This window comes from Drosophila hydei, unplaced genomic scaffold (assembly GCF_003285905.1).
Source record: "Drosophila hydei strain 15085-1641.00,03,60 unplaced genomic scaffold, DhydRS2 tig00000060-arrow-pilon, whole genome shotgun sequence".
Lineage (NCBI taxonomy): Eukaryota > Metazoa > Arthropoda > Insecta > Diptera > Drosophilidae > Drosophila > Drosophila hydei.
The window spans coordinates 9,041,968-9,061,534 of record NW_022045656.1 but is presented as its reverse complement, the minus strand read 5'-3'; the positions used below and the strand labels follow the sequence as shown (position 1 = coordinate 9,061,534).

At 37.5% G+C, this 19,567-nt stretch overlaps 1 protein-coding gene across 1 annotated transcript in view; it reads left to right on the top strand.

Annotated features, from left to right (window-relative positions):
- LOC111602550 (exostosin-1) overlaps nt 1–19,567 on the top strand; it is a 77,275-nt gene that overhangs the window by 36,851 nt on the left and 20,857 nt on the right. Inside the window, exons 3-5 of the mRNA XM_030226107.1 lie at nt 11,098–11,172; nt 11,328–11,454; nt 12,825–12,944. Of these exons, the coding sequence (XP_030081967.1) occupies nt 11,098–11,172; nt 11,328–11,454; nt 12,825–12,944 (322 nt within the window). The remainder of the gene's footprint in view (nt 1–11,097; nt 11,173–11,327; nt 11,455–12,824; nt 12,945–19,567) is intronic.

The following is a 19,567-nucleotide window of genomic DNA, read 5'->3' as shown; positions in this document are numbered from 1 at the left end:
TTACCTTTGGACCACCTATATGATTAGAACCGCAAACATATATAAAACAGAAATCTAGGTATGCAGCTATATTATAATAAATAAAAAATATATATAAATATGTGTGCTCATTCAAAAAAAAAAAACAAGTTATGATGGGGCAGTTCGTAGTAAACAGAAATAAAATTTGTTCAATTAAAAATAGATAATAGATAAAATAAAATTTATTGTAATTTTTTTTATTATATGTAATTTATTATATGTAATTTTTTTTATTATATTTATTATATTTTTATTATTATTTATATTTATTTATTTTATTCCTATTAAATATTTTCCATTTCAAATCAAATATGACAATTGATTAAAACTCTCAGAAAAAATATCAATTCTTAAGTGTATTTGAGGTTCGTTAAGGCTTTTCAAGTTTTGGTTTTCTATATTATCGCAAAATCCATTAAAAAGTTTTGTCGCTGGCAACGCAAAAAATAAACGAAAAACTTTGACAACTGCATTCACAGACCTTGAGCTGCTTTTAATGAAATTTTTGCCCTTTTTTTCTTATTTCTGTGACGTTGCAGCGCAGTTTTGCCGCTTTGTTGCTGCTATAATAAGCCTAAGGCGCCAATGGCAAACGCTGATATTGTTGCCGTGCAACATATGGCCACAAAAAGTCAGACAGCCACAGAGCAAATACAAAACAAAATCCATGCAACCGTTGCCCGCGGCCGATGTGGCACAAAAGTGTTGCGCGCTTTTGTGAGCGTAGCACATCAATGCAGTTGGGCTTAGGATTGGGTTGCTCCGGCAACGAGTTGGGTTCGCCTCTTGGCTACTAATATGACCGAGGCGTGCAGCATTTCAAAGCGGCGGTGGGCGTGACTGGCAACTGTAACCAGTTTGGGCTGTGTGTGCGCTTTGATGGGCGTCTTCTGGCGCATGTCTCAGCTTGATACTTTGATGTTGGCCGTTAAAAGAAATATGAAAAATAATGAGACACTACTAGGAAAATGTCCTTGACAAAAGTCGAGTTTGTTCGCTCATTTTATTTTCGCACACAATTTGACAGCAGGCGCAACGCAGCGCAACGCGTTGCAACGCAATGAAACGTTTCCGCTGCCATTACGTATACGACATGTTGCCAGTGCCAGCAAGCAGCAGGCAGCCGACGTCAGCTACGCTGGCAACGTGTTGCAGCATGTAAGTCGTTTCTATGTGTGTGTGTGTGTGTGTGCGTCTTTACGGCTTACGCTCAGCTTGCAACCCTAACAAGGTCATACACCAAAAGTATTTCTTTTCTCCTTTTTTTTTTGTCGGTTTGAGCTTCTTTAATTTGGGCGAACAATTTGCCAAGTTTTTAATTTTGCAGACTTTTTTATGCCGTTTTTTTTAACATTGTTGCGGATTGAACGCTTTTAATACCCTGTATGTATTCTTAAAATTCTCAATGTGGGTGGAGTGTGTATATTTTTTATTATATTATTTTATATGTATATATATATATATATATATATATATATATTTGCTTATGTATGCAAGTGTATGAACATTAGCCAAGATATTCTGAACTGTTTTAGTTTGTTCTTTTAGTTTCCCAATTCATGCTTCGCTACTGCATTAGTATTAGTGTCATGCTGAGCGCTTGTATTGAGTTGTAAAAAATGATCCGAGTGAGCTCACGTCTTAGTTGCCCGCGCTTAGCCGCTTGAGAGAGACAGAGACAAAGATAGCTGTATCTGAACGCAGTCCAGGGTGTTGCTGAGTGAGAGCGAGATGGCTATATAGTTCATTCGGTCTGATTGTCAGTGAACGTAGAGAAATAGTGGAAAAGTTGCATTTTGACACTTTGCGAAAGGCAGTGGGAATTAAGACAGCCAAGATAAATAAATAAATGTCGTCTGTGAACAATGACTATGTTCTTACACGGCGCGTCATCAGGTTAGAGCTTCCTCTTTACACTTCGTTCACTCCATTAGTACTTCAATAATTTTTATACATTAAACTACTAAAAATTATTTTTAAAATAAAATAAAATTTACTGCTCAAAAGATAATCTTAAAAAATATAGAAAAAAAGGAAACATATTGATTAATTGAAATATAGAAAATAAAACATATTGAAAATTGTTAATCAGCATAGCGCCATCAACGATAATTTTGATTTATTCGGTTTGCATTATTATTATTATTATCCCGGCAATCATAAATTTTGCAAATTATTGCAAACTTTCTAAGAACTTCTAAATATTTTAGCTATGAACAGAAACTTTACTTGCAAATATAAACATATAGAACAAAATACACACAAATATGCATTAATGTGCCTAATTTATTCTGATTAAATGCCATTTCATATAAAACAAAAATGTTCATAAATTTCTAATGTTTATTGCTTGATTTAGGCTGGATAAAATTGCTTTGCTAAATGGGCAAAGCACTTGATTTTAATTTAATTTAATTTAAATATGGGCATTTCACATAATTACAAGTGCCAAGCCGGTCCGGGGCTGCCTGGATATTTTATGCATTTTTCATAATGCAATTTCCAGAGTAATAAATTTTTGTACGCAGCACTATCATCATTATCAACAGGGTGCAGTAGCAGAGGTGAGGCCTGGGCCTGAGCCTGGCAAACTTTTGGCGCCCGTTCGCCTTTGCTTCTTACCCCAGCATTTTACACGTTAATCTCAGATTTCCACATAAATCACTTTAAAGGCGACACACTTGCTGGGCAGGCAGGCAGTCCACAGGTCCAGGTAGGCAGGCACGTGGTGCTAGTGGCCCATTGCAATTTCTTTGAGTGGCAATTCCATTTTTTACACTCTACGTTTTGGCGCTGCTTTCGCTCTCACCTATAATACATATATATATATATATATATATATATACATATATATATTTTTTTTTTTTTTTTTTGCTCTACCTTTTTGGGTGTCGCTCAGTTGTGTTCGCAGCCAGCCGTAAAATATTCCTAGCTGGCCATGTTGTCCAAACGTCCAGTTGCCCGAAACGCTTAGGTTGGGGATTCAAGTAATTTTCAAGGCATTCGTTGCCAGGATCAAAGCTGCAAATTTTAAATATGCTTAATAATAAATGAAAACCAAGAAAGTTTTTGTCTTAAAAATTCATGAACAAAAATAGTGAATAAGCATTGTGCGTTGCCATACCCTGTACATGTGTGAAGTGGGGTAGAATAGGAGCGTACAATATGTTGATTATTAAAAATCATTTTTAAAAATATTAAAACATAATAAAATGCTAGTTTTTGACAAGTTTCATAAACAAAAATGTAGTAAAAATGTTTTTTAATAAACCTAAACTATAAAAAAGTCCAGCTTGTTTTAATCTTGTCTAAAGAAACTTTAGAAATTTTCTACTGCTCTGCGAGCATTGCTCATACGCACTGTGTGCTGCATTTTAATGTCTTGACTTGGTCTTTAGTTTTCAGCTTGGCCCAAAAAACGTCTTAGTGCGGTCTACTGTATTCATTATGAGCCATTATCACAAGCTGGTGACAAGAGCAGGCAGGCAGACGGCCAAGGGTTGAACAGAGAAAGAGCTGCCTGCATGCGCTTTGCTCTTGTAACTAATGCGCCATATTTAATGGCAGCGCTTGTCCTGCTGCTGCTGCTACTGCTGCTGCTCCTTGCACAAACAATGGCATTTGTAACTTTTTACAGCTGCTTCTGCAGGCGTCTCCCCTGCATGCCAAACCCATCCAACGCTGTGGGCCATTGTGTTTGGGTTGTTTTGTCTGAGCTGTTTGTTTGTTTCTGTTCGTTTGTTTTTCAGGTTTGTCCGCCACTTCCCAAGCTGTGCGACAAAATTGTCTTTATTTCAAACGCTGCTTTTAAAAATGCAATTTTCATTGAAATTCATCGCAATTTCCTTGCGTTCAATTGTCCTTCTCTCGCCTATATTTGCCATCATTTAAAGCGAGCGAAGCTTCGGCCAACAGTTTCACTGAACTCGCATTTAGTTGTCGAGCATCTTTGAGCTTGATATAGGCTTTCCTTCTTTTTTTTTAATTAATTCTGCATTCGTTGTCGCTGCTGCTGCAATTGACAAGCAATCGGCCTAGAGCTGCAGCAGCAACAACTCGAGCTCGCTTTGCAATTAACAAATTGCGAGGCAAACCTGAACGTATACGCAATATGCCCAGCTCGTCAAGCAATTTGCGTGAGCCGCCGACAAAGCAAAATGCCATACGAGGTAGAAGATAAAAATTGAGAAACCTATCATAGCAGTCAGTGATGTCTGTGTTTGACACACAGACGAAGCTCTGAAATACGTTTTGCTTAGACACATTTTATAAGGTAGAAGGTTTAAGTTGCGTTTGCTTGTTTTTAGTTTCTGAAGCATTCTAAGGTGCAAATTAATATTTGATATAGAAAAAATAAACAAGAGTGAAGCTGTTGCCATTTAATATATTTATGATCGATTTTTAAGTTATTTATACGATTTTGTTGTATAAATATTAATATAGATTTGCCTTTTGATAATATATTGTCTTAAGAATATATAAATTGATTTAAAAAAAAATTTGATAGAAACATTAACTCAGCAAGCAAAGCAATGCTAAAAGGCCGCGATCTCTTGACTTTATTTGGCTTTGTTACTTTATCTAGAGCAAGCTTGAGGCTGCCATTCGCAATGCTATTGCCGGAGTAGCACCTCAGCCGACTCATATAAAATTAGATTCTGCTCTGCAAGCACTGCATGCAAAGCCAAGGCAAGCATTTGGCATAGACGTCGCTTCATAAAAAGACCAGAAATTATAAAATAACTCAAACCAATTTGTTCTTATTGCAAATTAATTTCCTATAGCTCCTATTGTGTCAGCTCTTCTAAGCGTTCTTTCTACAGCGCATTAACTAGTCGTCTAAGGCCAATTTCGAATACACTTCAAGTTCTTTTTTTGTCATCTTTGATTTTTGGCTATATTTGTTTAGTTTTTTTTTTTAAATGGCAAAAATCTAAGCGCTCAGCTGCCAAAGACCAAGGGTCTCGACCTTTTTTTTTGCAGCGCTAAAATCATAACGTCAGATTACCTGTCGGGCCAGTCAGTGGATTGTTCTGTCAGTCAATGGGCTTTTACTTCGTTTCTTGCAAACAACAACAACAACAAGAAACGTGTATATATAGTATATATGTAAGGAGCAGCGGAAAATTATCATACCTGGCGCTGGCTAGAGCCACCTTTGACAGCTGGAAACCACTCAAATTATGTGCCCGCTGTGCAGCTGGCAGCAACTGAACTGGACTAACAGCTCGGAGAGCTGCTGCTGTACTCTACTGCCTGTCATTCGTTATGTTAATTTTGTTGGCCTTGACAGCGGCAAAGTAAAGCAATTGACAGGAAGAGACTGAGCGTCGAGCTCGTGCTATAACTGTAGATGGCTGTGTGGGTGTGTGAGTGTTTCAGTATGCTGTGAGCTTTATGTGTTTGTGGACTGGTTCTTAAATTATGAAATACTATGCAAAGTGTTGGCAAATTAATTACAAGTTAGAATATGAGTTTGAGCGCGTGTTCGTGTGTGTCTGTTTGGCAACAGGTGAGTTGATTTGATTTGCCTTCGGGCAAAGTACGCAGAGAAAGTAATAAAAGTTACGTGTTTTGTGCGTACAACAGTCTGTCTCTCTATCTCTCTATATGTGAATGTTTGTTGCTTAAAGACAAATATTTAGACAAACGAAAGTTTAGGCTAATGTCATAAAATTTAAGTTAAATAAATAAAAGGCGCAATGCTTGAAGGGTTTTGGAAGTGTGAGATGAAAAGGATCCTAAAAGACTATATTCATTGTTGTTTAATATTTAAGTAACACAATATATAAAATATAATATTTTTAGTTCTCAGTTTCCATTTTGCTTGGGTTGCGATTTACTTTTCAGCATATTTGCTTTAATGATTTTTCGCTGAAGCTATAAAATGTTTCTAGCAAGTCATAAATTCATTCTTGAGCACATATTTCACACACAGCAAACGAATCGCAATAGATCACTATTATCTATAGAAAAATCTCAATTGAAATGCCAAATTTCAAATCAAAATTAATAAACACAATTTAGCTTTCGGTGCTAAAATTATTAGTAAGTGTTTCTTGAAATATTTGTTTTTATTTATTTTTATTTGATTTTAAGGCGTGCGCATCAAAATGTACAAATCCACATAAAACGAATGAAAATAAATACTTAGTTATGTATGCATGTGCTCACCTGTTCACATATGCGTTTATGTGTGTGCATATTTTCTCATAAAATATTGAAGAGTGGCTGGCTCTAGGCGAGCATAGCGAGCTGGGCGATACGTATCACATATCTTTAACTCATCTAACTATTGTAGATATGCACTTGGTTGAGGTTTTACGGTATTGCATAGCTCATAATTTTTATTAGATAGGTATATGTATTTATATTTATATATAGACTAAATATTCTGTCTGTTATATGTATTGAGCACATCAGCACAAAATCTACTTTTGATAGGCCGAAGATGGATCTAAGAACATAATGCAATCCTCACATTAGTCTTATTATTAATAAGCGTTGCATTTGCTCAGCTAATTATTCCCTGTATCTATATCATATATATATATATCTATACAATATATCATATATATGTAGGGAATGCGGTTGAGTTTAGATTCCATTCGACTTTATTTTATTTAATCTCGCCTAGAACGTAATTTTGACCTCTCTCTGATCTCTCGCCCTCTGATCTTTTCCCTAGTATTGCAACTTTAAACTCAGTTCTATTTAGCTTTAGTCAGTTCGAACAGTTGAAACTCTTCCCTAAGCACAAAATATAAGCAAGAGTTTTCCATACAACTAGCAGCAGCCGCCTAACGCAAGGAAGTGCAGTGAATTTAATTTTAAGTGGTTTGCTTTGGACTAAGCCTTGGCGCCACGACGGCTAATGAAGTGGCCGCCACTGTGGGGCCCAAACGAACGTTCAGCGAACTTTGGCCGCAACAACAATGCGTGTAAATAGCAAAAGTTTTGCTCGTATGGTGTCCAACATGGACAGAGCTGAGCTAAACAATTCGCTCAACTTGGCGAAGCTGAAAATCATTTAATTAAAGTTCAGCACGACGAACATCAACAACAACAACAACACGAACACTGTGCAACATGATGCACTGTTAGCGGCTGCTAATTGCTTAAACAAGTAGCTAACAAGTGCCGAGCTAAACAAGAAGGATCTGTAGGTGGGGTTGGCTGGCAGAGATGCAGTGACCTGGACAGCTCGAGCCAAATGCACTATAGGCAAAGATGCCTGTAGGTAGGGCAGAGCAGGGCGCAGAGTCAGCGCCGCTGCCTGACATGAGCACGTTGAAATTCAAATGCCGTGCATGATTTTTGGCCCAAAATATCTTAAATATTATTCAACTTAGCTTAACGAATGCACGCAATTTTCACAAATGATTCGCGATTCAAGCAGCGGCATGATAAAATATTATTTTCGGCCAGAAAAGCCGAGGGAATAACCAAATAGAAATATGCGCCTCATACTCTAACGGCGCACTCTAGTCCATAGAGCTTGTGAAAATATATAAAACATATGCAGATATTTGGCATGCCGAACGTCAGATAGACTTGGGAATTATTTGGTATAGCTTAAAGTTTCTTAAATGGATCTGAGTTGAAAAATCAGAAAGCTTATTTATTTTTCTTATTTTGTAAGTATTTGTATTTATTTTATATACATCTGTTGAAATACTTTTAAATTTTTATGCTTGAAAAAAATTAAAAAAAAATCAATATTTGCAGAAAGCTAGAAAAAAAGATTGTTTTTAATAATTATAATTTGAGCTGATCAGCTTAAATACTTTAATAATTAATTATTAATTACAATTAAATATTCAACTAAGATTAATTAATATTTGATTTTATTAATTACAATAATTAATTAGTGCTCAGCCTTAAAATTAGATATAAAACGAAATTGTAATTGAATTGAATTGTAAGTAATTAATTTTTTCTGAATAAAGGCGCTTAATTTTTATTAATTAAAGTAATAAATTTATTTTTGATGCAATTCACGTAATTAATTTTATGCATTTAGAATTTTTATTTAATGAAAATAATTGTTAGATAATTTGATATTAATTTGATTTGATTTGATTTTATATATTAATTCATTTAATAAATATATAATTTAATTAATTTTATAATTATTAATATATAATTTATTACTTTATATTTAATTACCTTAACTGCCTTAATTAATAATAGTGAATAATTGTGCTGAAATTTCATCATTTAAGTGTATCAATGAAACTTTTAAGCTCAACTTATTACAATTTTATTTTCTTTACAATTTGTTTTTTTTTTAGCTACGTATTATTTATCATGCTTTCAAAAAAAATGTGTTTACAAGGGCATTCAATCTTCGGCATTCCCCCGTCGGCCTTTTCTTCCTGTTGCTGTGGCCAATGTCTGTTGCTTACAAATGAGCTTGGCCCAATGGGTGGTCGGGTGGTTGGGTGCCCGTGTGGCTGGGCAGCTGGCAGCGGACCGCCTATGCATTTGGCTATGTAATTTTTTAGCGGAAAAACAGAGCCAGCGTGCAATTTATGTTGTTTACTTAAGATTATTCATAAGCCGTGGCCAGGTCACAGGCTGTGCCTTGGCTCCCCCACCGAGCACGAGTGCTGCTGATTACTGCCATCCTTGGTACGAACGGCTCCCCCAACCTTCCATCATGTTTGCTGTTGTCAATGCAATACGAATTACGCTGCGCCTGCACTTTTCTAAATAAACTTTCTGCTGAATTCGCTTTAAAATAGTAGCACGAGCTGGAGCTGGAGCAGCAATGGCAACGGCAATGCCGAAGCTCAAATTGCTGACCAGCTGGACTGCTTTCAATCGCTGGACAGTGGGCTAGAGTGGGCGTGGCAACATGGCTCACTACATGTAATTTTACGCGCAACTTAACTTGTTAACGGATGATGGGGAAGCTGCTGGGCCAACAGGGGCGAGCAGCAACTGCGGTAGCCCAGCCACATACACACAAGAATACCTGCCCTACTGTTTGAGCTACATGGCGTATGCTTAATATGCAGCTTTGCTGCTTTGATTTGGAATTAAAGCTTAAATCAGCAACAAGCAGGGATTGCGCCATTGTGCACTTGAATTTTATGCTTAAATTGCTAGCGTGTGTGCGAACACGAGTTATTAGCGCAAATGTAAAGCATACGCCATGTTGTTCAAAGGCCTCTAAGGCTGGTGTTTGCCTTCGACTATTAAGAGGGACTTGCATCACTAGAGCAGAGTGGCTTATTCAAATGATAAATAAATACAAATAAAGTCACATAATTCCGATGTATTAAGCCCTGAAGATATTGCATATGTCATGTTACTTTATTGAAGGCCAGTTGCTGTAGCTACAACTATGAATAAAATGGTTCATTATATATCAATAGCGAAGGCTATCTTAATGCGCCTTAATTGCCTTGTATTGCATACATTTGTAATAAGCCATTTAATTGGCAAAGTAAATTCGCATGAATTTATTCAAATTAATTCTAGATGTTTAACTGATAGTTAAAGCATGGCGTTGATGGCCTTAAGAGCTTAAATTCTTATGGTCAATTGCTGATAAATAGTATTATAGTATAATATACATTTGAATATGGTTAATACTATTCAACATTTGCGACTTTGTCATGCAGAAAGTGAAGAGCTTTAGGCAAAGAACATTTTCAGAATATAAACAAATATATATATTATGATATTATAGTTAAATGTTAAATGCCATCAAATTCAAATTTACTTAAATTTAAATTATAAATAAAAAATATTTAAAAAATTATTAAAAAAATTATTTAAAAATAATTATTAAAAAAATTATTTAAAAATAATTATTAAAAAAATGATTTAAAAATAATTATTAAAAAAATTATTTAAAAATATTTATTAAAAAAAATTATTTAAAAAAAATTATTTCAAATAAAATACTTAAAAAAATTATTTATGACAAAATTATTATAAAAAATTATTTAAAAGAATTATAAAAAAATATATAAAAGATAATTAAAAAAAATTAACAAAGTCAATTTAACCTAATCAAAAATACAAAATCATAATCAAATATACAAAAATAATTCAATTATTGTTAATTTAAATATGAAAGACTTAATTCTTTTTTTGTTTCCTATCAGAAACAAGTGAGAGTAATTTGTTGCCAATAAGAAATCAGTCTTAAAAAATGTATTCTTTGGACTCCTCGCCTTTTTAATGAGTTTAGATTATATAAAAGGCACTTTCAAGAGATAAACATAAATATGAATTTTGTTATCGTTTAACAATCTTTGCTTAAGTTTTAGTTATGTTTATGGCTGCCAATTAATTTATAGCCTCAAATTAGAATATAAATAATTTTGTCTTGTCCGTTTATTGAGTTGCAGGCATAAAAATCAGTATTCGATTGATATGCTGTGTTTTCAGTTTTTAAGTTGTGTATATTTATGCATAATAATTAAAAAGAGTTATATTAATAGTCCAATAAAACCAATCTACTATGTCAATTAGCCAATAAGATTTATGTATTCCAATTAGAACTAAGCTTAGACTCAAATTGAGTTGCCTTTAGATTCACTTTATTGCATAGTTATTAGCTTAGAGTCATGACTCTGTTACCTCAACCAGCTGATTCTCTTAAACCAAGCTTGCTTTCAACTAAAGCCTTTGCTAGATTTCGCTAATCTATCAAAGTAAAATTTGATTAAAAATATTAATAAAAACTGATATTTGTTGAACTCCTTAAAAGAGCTGCAACTCGTTAGGCTATATCACGGAAGACTCTGATTTTTCTGGCCAGCCACTACTCTTTAGTTTCAAGATGTGCTGCAAGAAGCATTCTGTTTGCTCACTTGACTACTTAAATGGTTCGTGCGCCTCAACAACTGCCTGCATGCCCCAATCCATTTAACGTGCCACACAAAAGCGAAAAGCTCATTGTTCAATTAATTGCTCTACAATGGTATTATATGTACAACCTCTGGACTCTCACTAATTTACATCCACACTCTTCTGACACTTCACCGTCTCTCTCGCTCTGCCTGTCTCTCTTTATGCAATTCCTTGCTGACCTTTTTCTCGCCTTTTTCGCTTCAGATATGACTATGGGACGCTGCTCCAGAACTCGACGTTTTGCTTGGTGCCGCGCGGCCGACGCTTGGGCTCCTTCAGGTGAGGCAAACAGCAAGAAAACAAAATGAAAAACAATTTTCATTTTACAGTTCATGCCGATTTCATTTCATTTTTTGCTCACTCTCTCTCGCTCTCTCTTGCACACATAGGTATATATCAAATGTTTTTTTCTTTCTTTTTATTCATTTTTGTAGATTTCTCGAAGCGTTGCAAGCAGGCTGCATCCCGGTGCTATTGTCCAATGCCTGGGTATTGCCATTTGAATCGAAAATCGATTGGAAACAGGCCGCCATTTGGGCCGATGAACGGCTACTGCTGCAGGTGAGTTGGCCAAAAGCAATATATATATATATATATATATATTTATATATAGAGAACTGTTGCCACATAAGTTTTTTGTATGTTGTCATAAAATATGAAAGCGCGTTGCAAGTTTTTGTTTTGGTTTTCGTTATTTTCAAATGTGACCCGTTTCGTCTGTCTGCAAGTTTTATTTATTTTTTTGTTTTTTTGGGCCAACTAACCAACAAACGTAATGGGAATCCTGTGCGATGTCCTGTCGGCTGTCAGTGGAACATCGTCATTTATTGACGCTTTAATGTACATTAAAGCTGCACAAGAAATGAAAAAATACCCGTTGCATAATCATTTTTTGCCTCTGGCTGTGCCAGTTGCAAGCAGGAAAACAAATTAAAATTTAACTTTTGGCCTAACTGACATTCGTAGCAGGATCTGTAGTCCTATATAGAGCAAGTGAAGCACAGTTTATATAATAAAATCAAAAATTATTAGCAAATATATATCATACCTTTAGCTTAGGCCTTACAGCTCACAGAAGTATGCCTTGAATTTGATTTTGAGCTGGCAAATTCGCTGAAAATATTGACGAGCATAGTAATTGGGTCCTTTTGACAGTCCGATGCTGTGGCATTGGTCACAAAAATTGCCTGCCATTTGCAAGTGATGCATGAAAAATGAAACGTTTGTGCGCTGCGATTGGGTCTACAGCTGAATGTCCTGTGCAGATGTTCACCTGGATACGAAAACATAAAACACTTTTTGTGCTCAGCTTGTCTATCCAACTGGCCAACCGCCCGTCCCCACTTGGGTGGCAGCAGCAGGCTGTGTCCTCGCTCTTTGGCATTTGTTTGCACGCAGTGTCCTCCTGCTGCAATTTCTATGTCTCCAGCTGCTGCTGCTGCTGCTGCTGCTGACGGCGGCTTCTGTTCGTCTTCATTCGCGACAAAGTCTTGTCGCATTGTTTGCCAATTGCATTGTCTGCCTTTCAGCCACGTCCGCCCTGCGACGACTACATGTTTGCTTTTGTAGTTTATTGGCAGGAAATGCAATTAATTAAGTTAACTTGAGCAGGAAACTTGCGCACTGGAAGCAGCGCAAGCTGTGCACTCTTTAAATTGTTTCAATTTGCTGCATTTATTGAAGTTAGACTTCTCTCTCTCTTTCTCTCTGTGTGTGTGTGCCATGGCTTGCATAATTATGATGTATATCCTGGGGGCCGATTCCCTAACTAATTACCAGCTCTGCTTGCCGGCAGCCAACTTGTTTTTGGCCTGTTTTGTAATTAATGCATTGTGCCTGGGATTTGCTGCTGCTGCAACAGTCGTTGCCACACATAATCTGTTATATGTATCCCTTTCTCACTCTCTCTCTCCCTCTCTCTCTCTTTGCAGGTGCCCGATATTGTTCGCTCAATTTCAGCGGAACGCATATTTGCCCTGCGACAACAGACGCAGGTCCTGTGGGAGCGCTACTTTGGCTCCATAGAGAAAATCGTCTTCACAACATTCGAGGTGAGTTTGCAGACTTTATTTTATTTGCATATTCTCGAGTTGCTGCCACGTCCACACACTTTATACCTTACGACAAGCTACATCACCCAAAAAAAAATGACAACTACAAAATTATCCTCGAACTCTTTAACAACGATGAACGTGCACATGTTGCAGCTTACGACGAAACTGTACTAGATGCAATACTTAAGTAGGCAGCAGCTACCGCGCCCCTCGCTCCCACAGCTCAGCGCGAATATTGCGCAACTTTTTACTGAATGTCAGCTGCAGCTGCAGAGCTCTATAAATATGCGAAGTTTCGTACGCAATTGACAACACTTTTGTCCTCTTCAGGCATGTCAACTCACATTTTGCTTACAATTGTCTCTGCTTTCTCATTTAGAGAAGATGTTGAGTTCTTATTGTTAAAAAAAGAATGTAGTTTAAGCTTAGTTTAACTGCGAAATTATTTCAAAAGTTATTAGAAAAGTGAAAAGAGTAAGAGGCAAAGGCAAATGCAAAGGCAAAGGCAAAGGCAAAGGCAAAGGCAAAGGCAAAGGCAAAGGCAAAGGCAAAGGCAAAGGCAAAGGCAAAGGCAAAGGCAAAGGCAAAGGCAAAGGCAAAGGCAAAGGCAAAGGCAAAGGCAAAGGCAAAGGCAAAGGCAAAGGCAAAGGCAAAGGCAAAGGCAAAGGCAAGGCAAAGGCAAAGGCAAAGGCAAAGGCAAAGGCAAAGGCAAAGGCAAAGGCAAAGGCAAAGGCAAAGGCAAAGGCAAAGGCAAAGGCAAAGGCAAAGGCAAAGGCAAAGGCAAAGGCAAAGGCAAAGGCAAAGGCAAAGGCAAAGGCAAAGGCAAAGGCAAAGGCAAAGGCAAAGGCAAAGGCAAAGGCAAAGGCAAAGGCAAAGGCAAAGGCAAAGGCAAAGGCAAAGGCAAAGGCAAAGGCAAAGGCAAAGGCAAAGGCAAAGGCAAAGGCAAAGGCAAAGGCAAAGGCAAAGGCAAAGGCAAAGGCAAAGGCAAAGGCAAAGGCAAAGGCAAAGGCAAAGGCAAAGGCAAAGGCAAAGGCAAAGGCAAAGGCAAAGGCAAAGGCAAAGGCAAAGGCAAAGGCAAAGGCAAAGGCAAAGGCAAAGGCAAAGGCAAAGGCAAAGGCAAAGGCAAAGGCAAAGGCAAAGGCAAAGGCAAAGGCAAAGGCAAAGGCAAAGGCAAAGGCAAAGGCAAAGGCAAAGGCAAAGGCAGAGACAGAGACAGAGTAAAAGAGGTGGAGAAAGAGAAAGAGAAAGATAAAGATAAAGAGAAAGAGAAAGAGAAAGAGAAAGAGAAAGAGAAAGAGAAAGAGAAAGAGAAAGAGAAGAGAAGAGAAGAAAGAGAAAGAAAAAGAAAAAGAGAATAAATTATTTTGGAAAGAGTATCCGACTAGGAGATACCCGCAACTCTCAAGCATTAAAGACATTCATCATGTATATGATTCTCTAATCTAAAACTGAAGTATCTTTCACTCTTATTATAAAGTGTATTCAGTAAGTAATCCAAAAACTAAAATATATATAAGCTTTCTATACCTAAGAAGTACCCAAGTACCAAATTTGTTGCACCTAACTGCTATAGTCTTCGAGTTATGCCTAAGACAAAACAGAAACGAATAATGATGAGTTGTTGATTAAAAATGTTAATGATATTAGTATATAGTGCGTCAAGTACCCTTCTATAGGTCTACTCATAGTTACTCAGTTACAGTTGTATAGAGGGACTTTGAAATTTCATGTTTAGTCAATTCGTAGCTGCTGTAAGTCTGTAGTCAACCTGATACACACGTCGCTGACTGAGCGAAATTCGCTTTGATTTCGATGGGGCACAAAGCGACAGAAGCAGAGGAAGTGAAAATGCCGTAGGTTGGCTGCCTGGTCTGGGCTTTTTATCGTCGTGTGTATCTGCGTCGGGGCCGAAATGTATTTGTTAGCTACTTGCAGCAGTTGCTGGCTATTGAATTTGAATGTGGCACGTTAGGCAGTGCGACAAAAGAGGAATTTAGAGGGCTTTGCGTGGATAGAGCTGAGCTGCAGGCAGGCAACAGGAAAACTAAATAGACGATGACGGCGATGATCAGGTTGAGGCTAGAGCTGACGACAGCGACGACTCCTATAAATAATACATACGCACACACACACACCCACGCACACAAACAAAAGTTGTTTATACACAATGAAATGGCAAGCAGCAAACGCGACATTGCGACGACGTTGATGATGAAGCCGAGAAGCAAACCAAACCAAACTCAACCAAACCGCCGACACTGGAGACCACTTTTCAACACTCAAATTGACACACACACACACACACAGACACACACATCCATTTACATCCAATGCGACTGTATGGAGCATTCAATTTTGTGTAATCATCGTGCAGGCAGCAGAGCAGCTGAGGCTGCAGAGAGACAGAGCGCGAGGCAGGCTGGGAGGGGGTTCCAGAGGAAGGCACTATAGGTCGCGATGTGGCGAATCTTTTTGCGTTGACAGACACATTAACAGACGACGGCATGACAGGATGCTGCATGTGGTTGTTACCCAAAACTTCTGCAGCTTCGTGCACAAACCGCAGCGCGGAGAGCGAGAGATTGGATGCTGCAAGTGTGCGTTTTGTAGCTGCTGCGGTGCCAGTTCAACATTCAGCTACAAATTTTTTTTCCCCCCAATTCTTTGCCATTCACTCGCTCACTCTGGCAATAATCAATTTACAGCGTGTGTGTGTGTGTGCGTGTTAGCCAAATGAAAAGCAAATATTTGCCATGTAACGTGACCGTCGAGTAGCCGCAACAACAATAGGATAATCCCCAAAAACTGGCCCTAGCACGCATCGGCAGGCTAGGTGAACATATTGTTAACATGTCAGCCAGCTAGCCAGGCAGCAGCAGCAGCAGCAGCAACAGCTGTTGCTTCTGGGGCTTATGATACAGCTGGCCATCAGGTCATCGGCTCTCTAATTGGCAGCTGGCGTCACGCACTCACAGGTGAGGCCTGAGCTCTGATTTATGGCCAACTCATTTTTACTCCATTATTTTTATTATCTTGGCCTTTAATCAACTATGCGTTAATTGGCTTTGGCCCATTTATTGACAGTGCCAGAGAAAGCTTGAATTATGGCCAGAATAGAACAAGTTATGAATTGCTTTATGGAATTTCTATTCGATTTTTTGTGGACAAATTTATTCTAAATGAAACATTTTTTTTTTGATTATTTATTTTTATTTTTATTATTATTATTTTTTTATTTTTTTTATTATTTATTTTTTTATTATTATTATTATTTATTTATGAATATAATTGCTCTCTTTTGACTTTATTATTATCAAATTGTGTTTGAATATCTAAAAGAATCTTTTCTAGCAATCCTTGATGCCTTTTTTTGCTATCAAGCTGTAGTTTCATATTCAAAGCAATTTTTTTCAGCAAACTTGCTTCCTTTACAGAACTGTATTTGCTTTTGTTGCATGTCCTTAGGCATCTTAGGACTATAAAACCGAGCGATTGAACAACTACTCTACCACTTCACTCGTATGCCTCTATCAAATTTTGTTTGAATTTCCAGAAGTAATATATCTGAGATGCTTTGCTTTTATTTCATCAAGTTGTAGTTCAGTATTCTTTCTTTGAGCAAAGTTGATTAGTTTAAGCATCACAGGAAATTGAGTTCATATCTTCGTATGTTGGGATAGAGATAAAAACTTCTTGAGCAGCTCTATGTCTATATATATAGATATATCTATCTATCAATCTGTATATCCCCTGAGTTTGAGTATTCAAAACATTCTTTTTCCACATTCTTCCTTCTACTTCTATCAAATTATTGATACCCAAAAAACCATTTCCTAGTTTATAGATACAATTTTTTCTTAGCTGACAGGACATTTCCCTAACTAAAAAACCCTACTAATGTCTTCACAATTAAACAAATTTATTATATAAAATACAATATACAAAATTCCAATCATGTCGGAAAATTTATGAAACTTATGAAAACTTATGAAAATTTATCTAAAACAGCAATCGCAGGCATAACTCAGCTGAAAAACGATTTCATTTGATTTGCTCAATATTTTAACTTATATATTTAGCTTGAGGTAGGTGCGCTGTCGACTGCAATTGCAGCAGTAGCAGTAGCATTGGCAGCCACAGCAGCTAGCAGCTAAGGCCACTCGCCTGAGAGCATGCAACACTTTTTGTTGGCGCTGCTGTGGCACCTTGTGGCTGCGTCCCACCCCTTGCACCTTTGATTTATGCGTCGCGATTAAAAAATGAATTGTGGCACTTTCGACAGGGAAAATGGTCACGCCCCGCCCATCATTTTGTTGTTGCATGCAGTTTGTGTGTGTAGCACGTGCGGCACGTAATGCTCAGCCCTTCTTTGCATATGCCAAAAATGCAGCCTGTGTCAGCTTATGGTCAGCTACCACAGCTTGCACCCACACGTTGCACGCTGCTCGCTGCTCGCTGCGCTCTCTCACTTTGCCTTTTGTGGCTTTAATATGAAAAAAGTTTTGCGCATATTTGTTGAAAAATAGTTGACGTGTGCTGGCTGCTGTCTGTTGGCTGTGGCTTGGCAAGCTGCCCGTCGAGCATCACGTCCTTTTAGCCCGCTCCAAACGTCACCCAAATGAACATAAACTCAATTTATACATGGGGGCAGGCTGTGTGCTAAAATTATAGTCATATGCCTGGCAATTTGTTTTATTAATAAAACGCATATCAAAGTGCAAAATCCACTCGGCAACTTTTGCAACCCCACGCGGCGGGCTGCACGCGACAGGCTGCAGGCGGCTGTCGTCCTTGAGTCGACGTGCAGCTCGCAGTTCGCTTTAGACAGGCAAATCACGTCGACAAGCAGCAGACAGTCGGGCTGCGTCTAATAACCTTTTAGTCTAATAGCTTAACCCAAAACACACACACACACAACGTCTGTGGGGATTAGAAGCGAGTGTGACCGGCTTTGAATTTCACGCAAAATCCTTTACGCCTAAGACTCATTCATGCGGCAAATTGATTTAGGCATAAACAAGCTGCCAGCCCAGAAAATATGAGTGGGCCATATAATTTTTGCTGCTTGAATTTGATATTTGTGTGCAGCTCCTCAATCAGCATCCGTTTCCCAATATTGTTGATATACCGAATCCAACTCTTTGCGTGGGCGTTGAACCGCAGCTGGCGGCACGATTTGAGCTGGGGATCAGTTTTTTTTTTTGCAGCACGCCCTTCTATGGCCCATACACATTTAAGTCAACAAACTAACAAAAACAAGTGCAAACACAACAACTTCTGATGCTGCTGGCTAAGCAAACAGCAACAGCAACAGCAACAACAATAAACAGCACTGAAAAGGTGCCGCAAAGGGTTGCCGACTGCTTGGGGTCGCTTTGAGTGGATGCCCAACATCTGAACGGAAAACAAATTAAGCAGTTATTTGGGGTTTTTGGTCGCCACACACACACACACACACACACACAGCCAAACAACTTTATGAGCTTACACACCCTTTCTGGCAGTTAGCCTTGTCATTTGGTTTTTGGAATTAAGGCGTCGTTCATTAAAGCCTCAACTGATAATAGCGCATGACTTGCCTTACTTTATATGACTTGCTCCAGCCATCTAGCCATAATTAAGCTATTTTCAAAATTGTTTCTATGCTTTTTGTTGTCTTAAAGCAACTTCTCTTTGACTAGGCAAAAGCGAGAATGTGAAACTAATTGAAATGGCTTAATTAAAGTAACAATTGCAAGTATTCAACTTTGACTCAGGCACAACTTAGATGTCTACGTTTAGCTATATTATATTAGTCAGAGCTACTAAGCCACAAATTTGTTAAATTGCTTTGATTGATTCGCCATTTGCTTCAACAAATTTGAATTGAAAATTCAGTTTTATTATTTATTTAAAGTTTTTATTTATATCTATTTGCTTTTTGGTTATATCAGCTATAATGATATAAATTGATATAAATTGAATCAATCAAATTTAAAGATTTCTTCATTTATATAATACTTGTTACCAAATTTCAAGAAAATATTGTTGCTCTGTGTTGCTTGTCTCATAAGCTGTATCATATATCAGTTAAAGCTTTAACATATAAATGTCTTATATTTCACTTAAGGCAAGCATTTCAGGTTAACAAAATTGGACTAAGCTAGAACCAGAAAATGCTTATTCAATGCTTTCTGATGTGCTCCAGCTGAATTGCTTTGTCTTCTTCAGTGTGAGAAATTCTAGGTTTTTATGGTCTTATTTTCAAATAGACATTCCAATCGAAGCCTAAATAAAGTGAGGGGAGGCAGGCAGGGAAGAAGAGGTTATATTTGCTCAGTAAGTTCAGCAGACAACTTAAAATAATTATTTAAAAAATACAAATATTAATTGTAATAAAAGATATTAATAGTACTCATGCTCAGCAAGCCTTTTTAATTTTTAAATCATTTTTATGTCATCTACTTATTGTCTGTTGAACTTACGGAAAACTTCGCTCTTCTCACATCACATCTAATTAGGCAGACAATAAATGTATAGGAAAACTATCCTCAAACCTGGATTCATCTCTCACTTCATTTAGGCTTGCCTTTTGCACGCTGAGTTATGAATGTCTTAAAGCAGTTGATAGAACTCTTTCT